Source organism: Grammomys surdaster, unplaced genomic scaffold (assembly GCF_004785775.1).
Source record: "Grammomys surdaster isolate TR1022 unplaced genomic scaffold, NIH_TR_1.0 183, whole genome shotgun sequence".
NCBI classification, from domain to species: Eukaryota; Metazoa; Chordata; class Mammalia; order Rodentia; family Muridae; genus Grammomys; species Grammomys surdaster.
Window position 1 is genome coordinate 2,119,563 of NW_021604628.1, and position 11,499 is coordinate 2,131,061.

At 49.2% G+C, this 11,499-nt stretch overlaps 1 protein-coding gene across 1 annotated transcript in view; it reads left to right on the plus strand.

The window, feature by feature from the left end:
* Positions 1-11,499, plus strand: part of Umodl1 (uromodulin like 1) — a 56,173-nt gene that overhangs the window by 19,987 nt on the left and 24,687 nt on the right. Inside the window, exons 7-10 of the mRNA XM_028767960.1 lie at positions 6,761-7,015; positions 8,595-8,707; positions 10,309-10,528; positions 11,089-11,226. Coding sequence (XP_028623793.1) covers positions 6,761-7,015; positions 8,595-8,707; positions 10,309-10,528; positions 11,089-11,226 — 726 coding nt within the window. The remainder of the gene's footprint in view (positions 1-6,760; positions 7,016-8,594; positions 8,708-10,308; positions 10,529-11,088; positions 11,227-11,499) is intronic.

Consider the following 11,499-nt stretch of genomic DNA (forward strand, 5'->3'; position numbering starts at 1 on the left):
TCCTGATCCTCCTGATCTTCCTGCTCCTCCTCCTCCTCCTGCTCCTGCTCCTGCTCCTCCTCCTCCTCCTCCTCCTCCTCCTCCTCCTCCTTCTTCTTCTTCTTCTTCTTCACCACACTATCTTAAATTCCTTTCAGCTCAAAGCCCCTCCTTTCTCTTTCCTGGGTTTTCCTGTGTTCACTCCCTGTCAGCTGGTTGCTTGCTCCGCCTCTTGACCTATGGTTGACTTTATTTAGCTATTGTTTATAGAAAGTTCTTGGGCTAAAGGTGTGTGTGAGGGTAGAGACACACCACAACAAGGCTTTTCCAGTTCAGGATCTCGGAGTTCACCACGTAATCAAATATCCTGTACCAAAAAGAGATAGAAACTCGAGGGACATTTATACCAGTCCCAAAGGGTTGGACTGGGTTCGTCTCTGGCTTTGTTTGAGTATCATAAAGACCAAGCTGGAGGTGAGGGCAGGGAGGCTATGGGGACTTTGAGTACACACACACACACACACACACACACACACACACCAGTGTGTGATCCACAACAACAACCCCACTCCCACCCCTGAGCCATCTTGCACCAGTTTGGCCAACCTCCCTCTCCTTCCATCTCTCATAAACCCCAAACTGTCTTCTTGATATCCAAAATAACATACCCCGTTATTGTCCCTTTGTATCCAAGGTAACTTCTCCTTAGTATCCAGTCTCCAGTCTCCGGACTGTGGTATCCTCCTCATTATCATCTTTAAAATCTGGGCTTGCATCTCGGCTGTGTTTACCACTTATCTCTGAGGGCTCTGGAGCTGTTTACTTTAAATCATATCGTTTTTCCTTCCGCCTCTGCTTCCACCCCCTTGTCATCGCAGGTATTCTGGCCTCCCTCAGCCCACGGGGCTGCTTCGTCTCCGGTTCATCCTGGTGCTGAGTAGGGACCAATTAGAGCCCTAAACAGAGACTCCATGACATGGAGCTGGACTTTGTGACTATCTCTCTGGAAAGTCCATGAGATCTTGTGATGGGTACTCAGCTTTAAGTGGGGAATCCCCCTCTTATTGGCCCTGAACCCCATTAGTGCTTGGTAGTGCTAAGGGCACTTCAGAGGATGGTCCCAGGTTTATATAGACACAGGCAGTAGAGTGGCCCTCACAGGCAGGGTGAAGGCAGCCCTGGCTCTGCCCTTTGCAAAATGGAGACTCTGTGTCTCTTTTTAAGGATATCCGGGCTGGATTCTGGGTACGCCCAGCCTGTCACCTTTCCAGGGAGGATGTAAAGTATTGTCTCTTAACCTCCTGTGGCCCCCGATGGTCACCTAATCTCCTGATGTTTTCTCCCCAGATCTCTCAATTCCAGGCATAGTGTATTACTTCATGATGTATCCTGGTGCTGGGTAGAGCAGGATTAGAAACCTAGATAGAAACCCCATGCCACCATCTCCCTCCTTAGTGGAAGAAAGCCATGGAGTTTTGTGTGCACCAGCTCTGCTGAAACTGCCCCATGTTTCTACTTCCCCTGAAGGTGACAGGTCATGTCACTCAACTTTATTAACAGAAAGCTAGTGGACGATACCCCAGGACTCAGAAGCTATAGATCTCTTGAGAAAATGCCAGACATAGTGTGATAGTTTGTATATGCTTGACCCAGAGAATGTCACTATTAGGAAGTATGTAGCCTTGTTGGAGTAGGTGTGGCCTTGTTGGAGTGGGTGTGACCTTGTTGGAGTAGGTGTGTCATTGTGGGTGTGGGCTTTAAGACCCTCATCCTAGCTCCCTGGAAGTCAGTCTTCTCCTAGTTGCCTTTGGAACAAGAGGTAGGACCCTAAGCTCCTCCTGCACCATGCCAGCCTGGATGCTGCCATGCTCCCGCCTTGATAATAATAGACTGAACCTCTGAACCTGTAAGCCAGCCCTGATTAAATGTTATCATTTAAAAGACTTGCCTTGCTCATGGCGTCTGTTCACAGCAGTAAAACCCTAAGTAAGACACATAGTGCGGTCACACTGTACATCTCTGTAATATGAGGACCTTGAAGGTTTCATTCCTAGGTTCTCCTGCTATCGCAAATGAAGACAATCAACTGGCAACTCCATTCTGTCTGCAAAGCCCTCCTCTATATGAGGAACCCAGGACCTTTAGGCTTCTGCAGAATTGCTTGCCTACCTGTCATTTCAGAGAGCTTGCTGTGTGCTCCCGCATTTCAGAGGTTCCTTGGTCTGTGGATTCCAGGCTGAGAATCCTGTCCTTACAGTGGATAGACAGGCTGTAACACTGTCATTTTGACTGTGGTCAATCATCTGATAAGATGCTAGGTTCTCTCTGCATCTTATGATGACAGTTAAATTGTGCTATGCCATAGGCAAAGTAAGCCTCTAATAGCCTTCCAGATCAAGGACTGAGGGAGGATGGATAGGGGATAATACAAGGGAAGTCTTCTCTAAATGGAATAGGGGTGTGTGTGTGTGTGTGTGTGTGTGTGTGTGTGTGTGTGTGTATGTGTGTTTCCATACTTGAGAGTCCGAACCAGTTTTGCTGCATATGGCTATAAGAACCACATGTATTTTAAATTTAGAAGCTAATACAAAGGAGTAAATCTGTTGGGCTGGCTCAACCGTACAAGTCGCTGGAAAAAATATAGCACAAATCTCAGATACATTTCTTGTGAAATCAGTCACCCAACAGATGATCCACGGGGCAGCTGGATTCTTACGCAAGACAACAGGCAAAAGAAGACTTGCATGATTCGCCCTGGCTATTCTAGGAATGCGTCCTGCTTTGAGAAAGGCCTGGATCCTCCCCTATATAATCTCCATGCTCAACTGGCACCTGCCAGCTTCGTAGCTGCCACCTAGATTTTCGGCCGGGTGGGGCAGGGGTGCCAACTGCTAAAGTGAGCAGGGCTGGCGTGGAATAAGGGACCAGATTCCCTCAGGCGATCCTGTGGCTTCCATTTGAGTTTGATTTCAATAACCAGAATATTTGATTGAATCTGTTGACAATGCTTCACATTCCACAAGACTGGGCATCAGGCTGCAGGATGCAGAAGAAAAGAGGAACAGAGTTGGACAGAGAGATCTCATGAAGCCTGGTGTCCTCCTAATCAGAGGAAGATGGCTCCGGGACACCTGGAAGGAACAAGAACCCAGACCCACAGTTCTGGTGACTCTGATGGACACTTCCAAAAGGATCATTGAATTTTGGGGTTCCGTGCCCAGCCACAGCTTGGGGAGAGCCACAGAACAAGAGCTGTGGCCTGGAATTTGGAAGATCAGGGTTTATTTCTGTAGCACTTCACTGTGGGTACAGATATCTACCCACCTGAAATAAGGCTCCAACCACTGACCAAAGAGAAGGTTCTAAGCCTAGCATGGGTTCACCTACGGGCACACAGGATGGTTCCCAAACAGCCACATCAACGACAAGTCTCAAGCAGCGTGGATGATGGCACCCCCATACTTGCTTAGACGTAGCCCGCATCCAGTAAGCCTTCCGCCCTCTAGCACCTGCTGAGACCACTGGCAGCTGGAAGCGGGGCTGGAGGAAGACATGGCTGGAATCTCAGGTGAGGGTCTACTGACCTTCCTTGTTCCTTTCTTCCATGATGGAGAGTCATCAGAACAGATCTTCGGGGTCTCTCTCAGGTGGCCACAGGTGTTCTGGCGATGATGGTGTTCCCTAAGCTGGAGGACAGATGTCCCCATGCCCTCAGATCATGGGAAAACTCAAGAGTCAAGCGCTGTTTCCTAGGGCCATGTTTAAGCTTCTGAGTGACCATAGGAAGGTGTCCTGGTTGGTGAAGGATGAATCCAAGTCCCTGGGAAAGAGGAGGTGAGATGAACTTTTATCTTAAAACACTGTAGGAGGGTCTTACAGAGGCAGGTTGGCCTTAGGGTGCTTGAGTTGTTCATTCCCTGGAGCACAAAGAGCTTCCTCACAAGTTTTTCAGCCCAGTGTGGGAAGGCTGCCTGGAAACTCACTAAACAGGACCCTGTAGTCTCTATAGCAAAGCACCTCAGACAACACGACTTAAATCATGGAAAAGTGTCCTCTCCAAATCCAGGAGGCCATGAGTTCAAAACAGGCATCCCTGGGCCAGATGAAGGGATGGTTGGGGGTCCTCTGGAGCACTCAGGGAGGATTTGTTCACTATCTTTTCTGATGGCTTCCTGCACTCCTTGGCCTGTGGCTGCTTCTCTAGCGTTTGAAGTCAACGCCTTCACCTTTGGGTCTTTCTCCACTCTGTCCTCACAAGACCTCCTGTTCCTGCTGTGTTAACTCAACTGTCCTGCCTGACTAGTATAAAGGCACCCATGATTGCATTTAGGAAAACCCTGGACTTAATCTGCAAAGGCTCCTTTCCTATGTAAGAGCTCTGGGGCTTTGGACCTGGCCTCTCTCAGGGTCATCGAGCATTCTCTGCCCTGTGGTTGGATACCTTAGGGACAGAGCGAGCGAACTCTGCCGCTGGTTGTTAGATGATGTTATTTTTCATTCACCTTCCTAGGCCTCAGTTTTGCCTTCCATTAAGTGGGGCCATAAAATGTAGTCCTATCTGGGATTGGGGTGAGGACTCACTGGACTCACAGGGCTGGTACACACAGTACTCAGTAGAAAGGCTTCATAGCAGTCATGGACAGCTTGGATGGGAGGTGGCCTGCATGTCACCGCCCTTCTGAGTCATATAGCATGGGGTGTCTATGCAGCCCCGTTCCTGTGGATGCCATGATGTAAGCGGTGTTGAGTTGCACACTTCCCTGTGCCTGCTCCATACAGCGGTGGATGTGAGTCCATCGTCTCCCTTCCCCCGTCTATGGCAACATTGGGTTAATACATCTTGACCTGTGGGAAATGGTCCCTGCTGTAGGTCAAGGTCAGTTGGTTGGATGTGGACTCTGTCAACTGTGCATTCTTCAGGTAATATGTCGGAGAAGGAGTCACACAAAAATCTCTCAGCCACGCTGCACTGGGCAGGTGTGCCTTCGGGTTGGAGAAGATTTTCTTTCTGCCGATGTTGGCTCAACATCCACAGGTGCCTGGAGGGTCTTGTAGCAGTCAAAGTGTGGAGTTCTCGGGCCTTATCCCTGCAACCAAAGAACCTCTGGACCTGAGAGAGTGAGGTTCCACGTGCACTGCCGACTGGTCACACCTTGGCCTCTTCCTAACCCGTCCTCTGCCTTCTTTCCAAGAGGGTCTTGTTTTATCTAAATCCTGCCCAATCAGAGACATCCTTAACACCCTTTGAAACTGAGGGCCAGACAGGCAGGCTGTCTACTGGAGTGGTAGCAGGGAAACGGGATGGGGAGGCTGCTCGCTGGCTTCTGGGTGAGTTCCCAGCCTTATTTGGGGCTTACAGTCTCAGTGGGTGAGTCCATGACCATCATGGCAGCAGGTAGGCAGGCAGGCGTGGCGCTGGAGCAGCAGCTGAGCGCTCACATCTTGATCCACAGGCACAAAGCAGAGAGAGCTAACTGGGAATGGTGTGGGCTTTTGAAACCTCAAAGCTCACCCGCAGGGACACACCTTCTCTGATAAGGCCACACCCCCTAATCCTTCCCAAACAGTTCCACCAACTGAAAGAACATTCAAATAGCTGAGCCTGTAGGGGCCATTCTCCCTCAAACCACCACACAAGGCAACACCTTACTGACTGAGTTATCTCCCCAACTGTATCCTACAAGTTCCGGTGTAAAAGGTATTGGGAAACCATACAATTTAAGTTTTTTTTTTCTTCGCTATGGCTTTTGCAAAATATTTTTAAGTCCTGATTGCTTATTCTTTTTAGCAGAACTAAAATTCTGCTGCAAAAAAACTCTGAAGGCACCCACTTCTTACGTAGTTCCCACTTCAAGCTGACCACCAGCAACCCAAGGTCTACCCAAGGGGAGCTTGAATTCTGCTTTAGTTATAGAACAGACACTATTATTATAGAATAGACCTTGCTTGCTCCTCAGAGCTCATGTTTAGATGGGAAAGTTAGAGCAGGCTATGGAGGAAACCCAGTCTGACTCCCAGGCCAATGGCTGAAGACAGACAGGATAAAATCCCTGTGTACATGCAGTTGGCGTGACTGTAGCCTGGAAACGCATGTTGAGCCTGTATTTTACACACACACACACCCTGACACAATGGCCTTCACTATAGACCTCCTTCGTTCATGGTTTCATGGTGTACATAGAATGTTCTAACTTCTGTGTATGGATGTATGTGGAGGTCAGGCATCAGCATCAGGCGACTTCCTCAGTCTGTCCCTACCATGTAACTCGCTTTAGTGTCCATGCCTGTGTGGTGTGTGTACACATATGCCTGTGTTGATTGGTGCATACATGTGCACATACACGTATGTGCATTTACACACAGAGGCCTGAGTTTGCCATTAGGAGTCTTTCCCCGTTGTTCTCCACTATGTCCTTTGAGGCAGGGACTCTTGCTTGGGCCAGAGCTTGTCAGTATGATTAGTCTAGATTTACTACCCAGCTTGCTCTGGATGAGAGGTGGTCATCCCCTATCCCTGTCTCCTAGTTGCTGGAATTACAGGCAGCTACCAGGCATTTACATGGTTTCTGGGGATCTGGTTCCCCCGCTCACTTTTGAGGCAATCGTTGAATCTACTGAGCCATCTTCCCAGACTTCAACCTTTGTTTTTAAACTACGTAAGTCAGTTAATTATTGTAAGATGGTCAAGCGTTGTTCTGTGCATTGGTCACCCTGCTGGGTGAGCAGGTAGGACCGAAGCTGAAATGCCTCCTCTCTGAGGGCCACGTATATGTCTCCCCAGATTGCCCTCCGATCCAAGACTTCGTGGCGCTTAATGTCACCAGCAACAGTTTCCGTGTGTCCTGGAGTTTGGATTCCACACAGAACCACACTTTCCACATTCAAGTGTACAAAGGCAGAGAACTACTCAGAAACAATTGGACAAGGGGCCGGACTCTGACTGTGTCTGATTTGGAGGCTGGAGTACTTTACAGAGTGAGGACTAGCTACCAGGGGTGCCAGGCCAATGTCTCAGCCACACTGGTTGTCAAGACAGGTAAGGCACTAGTCTGAAAGCCATGCTTCCTGGAGTGGGCTTTTCTGTCCCAGGGTTCTGGAACCCTAGCATGCCATATGATCCTTCCTGAATGCAGAGGGGGAGCGTTGACTACGTGTGTGTCCTCTGGTCCTCTGATTATCCCACACTGGACAGAGTGCTTCATGGTGCTTACACACGGTAGCTCCTTGTTTGTTGACCTACAAGCTCTGTGGAGACCTGCTTTCTAATAATAGGGCTTACATGAATGTTGTCAGGTAGAGGAGGTACCCACAGATCAAGGTGTGCCACGCAGACTCCTACATCTGAATAGCCTTCTGCTATCAGGGCTGGGCAGCTCAGTGGTGTCTTGATGAAACGGAAGCACAACCTATTTCCTGTGGCTCATAGCACCCACACTGCCTGTGCCAGTAGGGACAGATTTCTTCCAAACCTACAGGGCACATGTATATGCTCAGACCTCTGGCACTGGGTGGCAGCTGATGCGGACATCCAGTCTTTATAGGTTGCCTGCCTGGCTCTGCCAGGTCATGGTGACCTACAGACATTACCAGATGAGGCAAGGCAATGAGGTGGCTTCTTTAGTGCTCAGGCTGTGGTGTGGAAAGAGGAGGTCCTAGGCTCCTGCAACCTTGAGGTCCTAGGCTCTCGGGTCTGTCCCTCCCCTAGTACAGATGGTAGCTGCAGACTGGGGTCAGACTCATTGTCACACTAGAATCTGCTCTTTTCCAGCAGTGACTTAAGCTTATCACAGGACTGGGTGCGGGACATACAGCATGTGGGGAGCTGATTCCAGGCGTCCCCTGGAAGGAATACCTCCCTGGAAACAAGAGCCTCCCTGAAGCCTTGGGCCCAGGGCTCTCCATGCCAGCCTGGAGTCAATCTGTGGCTAACTGTCAACAGTTAGAGACTGTGACAGTCTGTAGTGTAGCTCACCCAAGTACCTGTGCACACTGGGTTTACTCTCATAAAAGAAACAGGGGCTCTCAACATCTTGAGGAGAGGTGACCTCGTGGCAGGGGACCAGTTCTACCAGTTTCCCTGGTACAAAGTGGTGGTGTTTTCTATGCTGAAACGGCGCGTGTCTTGGCAGACTGGGACCAGCAGACTCTAATGTAGGGGTTTAGGTAGTGGTTGAAAATGAGGACCTAGCCAGGCTCTGTCTCCCCACATTCTCCCACCCCAGGAAAGAACAGCTGGAGAAGCCTTGGGACTGCACATGAACAACCTGAAAACCAGCTCCTACAAGTCTGGTGACTCAGTGTCCCTGTCCCAGCTGAGAGTATGCATCTGACTTAGATTGATTCTTTTATTACAGAACAAGTGTCAATGTTACCATTCCTTGTATAGATTTCTCCAGTTTGACCACCTTGGTCTAAGATTGATGTCTCGATTTATTTTCTTCAAAAGGTATACCAATAAAAGAAGAGGCTTTAAGGCAGAAAATCCCATTACTGTTTTGGAGAGCCCAGGACTATACGCATGCTAGCTGAGTGTTCTGCCACCTAGATAAACCTTGACCCCAGCACGTGACTTCCCTTCCCAGGGTTTTGGCTAATTTGTGTCACTTCTGTCTCAGATGCCCGGGTTTTCCAAGTCAACATACGGATCATGAACCGTAACCTGACAGAGCAGATTCTCAACTGCAGCAGTGGGGAGTTCTGGAACTTTTCTCGACAGCTGTTTCACGAGGTAGCAGGAGGGCAGACCACTGGCCTGCCCCTCAAGTACTCGGAACAAGGATGCACACATATGCATATGCACACGTGAATGACACATACACATATATGCATTCACACACGCATTGACATGTGTACACATGTAGACACACATGATACACATGTTCACATGTGCACATATATACCCACTCAGGCACATGTACATACACATGTACAGATACATGTGTACATCAATCTGGCTCTTCTCTGTGACTGGGCAAAGTCATATCTCCATAACAGCCTGAGGAGGTCACACCCACCAACATAGCCCCTCATGGGATAGCAATCCTCCATCAAATTAGCACCTTGCTCATATGGCTGGACTTACTGTACAAACCTCGGCCTTAGGATGCTCTTATCCTGTGTGGCTTCATAGTAGCTTCCTGAGCAAGTCTCTGCCACCAGTCTTAGCATCTGTTGCCCGCTGTGGTTGGCAGGAAATGCTAGCACTAGGCCTGGAGAACAGTCAGTATTTACTAGCTAACATTGGTTCTGGGTTCGGGAGAAAGCTGCCTTCTGCAACTGTCCATGGCTTGGGATTTTACCCTTTTGGAAAAATCATAGGCTAGCTTGATAATAGTGTTGCTGATGTTGTCAGAAAGGACAAGGTTCCTGGGTCAGAGGTAGAGTGCCTGTCAGCAAAGCAGGTGGCCCGAGAATCAGATAAGGCTGGCTCCCCATCCTGCCCCTCCCAGAAAGTATGCAGGGCAATACGTATGAAGACCCGTGTGTCTGCAAAGGGGGGCGTTCCTCAGCTGAGCAACCCCTGGCTTAAGGAGTCCAGATCTTATAGACCCTAAATCACGTTCCAGAAAAAGAGGTTATGTTTCTATGCTGATGGTAGAAAGGCTTGTCTTTTGCTCTGGAGGGAGCCACCATCCTGAGGTCCCCAGGCTACTTACTCTGCATACCAACCTCCCTGGAAAGAGTCTATCTAGGGTCTTCTATGTGCAGAGTATGCAGAGATGTCAGACTATTAGGGAGCTGCTCCTGATATCTGCTGCTAGGGACACCAGCTCTTTTTTTTTTTATTTTTTTTTTTTTAAAGACAGATTCTCATTCTGCATCCTTAGCTGGCTTAGAGCACATCATACAGTTCAGGATGACATTGGATTAGAGCTGATACCCTTGCCTGGTTCCCAGGAGCAGCTCTTGAAGGTTCTTAACTAGCTAGTTTTTTGTTGTTGTGGTAGTGATGGTAGTGGTTGTTAGTCCCCCTAAGCTAATCATACTGCTCATGGGATGACTGGGGAGAGATTGGTGTCTCCCCAGTAAGGAGGAAACAGCTACAAGTCATGGGACTTTATTGGTAGGCCCTCTCTGCCAGTAAGCTCATCAATCAAGCTGACTGGCTCTTTATTTCACACACACACACACACACACACACACACACACACATTCCCTTTAAGGACAGTTGGGTGGACTGTCTACATGTACCTGGAGGTTGGGTTGTGGAGGGTGCTGTAAGTCTCCATGGCTGTTCCAGGGAGATCTGGGTGGACCTCATGGCTGGGGGATAGGGGGGAGGAGCATCTCTAGCAGCCATCTGAGCAGCCGTGTGTGTCTCCCGGCTAGGTGGAAAACTCCTTCCCCCAAGTCATTTCTGACCTGTACAGACAAGGGAGGTTGAGGATGCAGATTGTGTCTCTGCAAGCAGGGAGTCTGGTGGTGACTCTTAGACTCACCCTGCAAGATCCTGACTTTCTAGTGGGTGTCGACACACTGAAGCCCATGCTGCCACTCCTGTCTGCGAGCACCGTGTTCCAGGTTGACCCGCAGGGGACGCTTGTGCAAGGTACATCTCGTAGGGCAACAGGGTATGCCTCCAGCTTACAAGTTGACCAGGCAGGAATAGTTTGAGCCAGTCTTCCCTTTACCTGAAAGTCAAATAAAATAAAAAATGTAAACCATATCCTGGGCTCCTCTATGAGAAGCAAGGGCCAGGGGCCACAGGCTCCTCCTGAAGTGGGGTCATTCCCTCTGGACTGCCTTTTGCGGTCACTGGTCTGGCACACAGAGCAAAAGGAGACTAGGGGCCATGGGGCAGGGGTGGGGGGTAGTGGGGGTGGGGAGATTCCTGTGTCTGGTGGTCAGGCACCATACTACAATGTCTGTCAGTCAGCTGCTCACCTGTGGGTCTGCTTCATCAACCCTGTTATTAATTCATTTTGCCTCGATGCAGGGCAAGCCAAAGAGAGAATTTTCACGTTGAGTGTTTAACAGACTTGGGCCTCAGGAGGCCCATCAGTGCCCAACAGTTCCCTGTAGAAAGAGCAGAAAGATTTCATCCACTCTCCTTTTGCTTCCTGACCAGTCTAGCTCCTTTCTCACCGACATTTCCCCTTCTCCCCACAGACTGGGATGAGTGTGCACACAGCTCGGAGCATGACTGTCACCCAAGTGCACGCTGCATCAACCTGGAAGGCTCCTACACATGCCAGTGCCTCACAGTCAGGGATGCCAACCCCTCCAGGGTTGGCAGGGTCTGCGAGGGTGTGTATGCCTGGCAGTGCTCTGAGATCTGGGGTGGGAAGGGCCAGCTTTGCCAGGCATAGTGCTAAGGGCTACATTAGTGTTTCTGGTTTTTGTTTTGTTTTGTTTGTTTGTTTATTCAGAAGGAATCAATGTGACAACAAATATACCTAAGAACAAATCCAAATCCCAAGGCAGCTGTAAAATATAATTGAGTACATATATATACACACACATATATATACATATATATGTGTGTATATATACACATATATATATACACATACATGTACA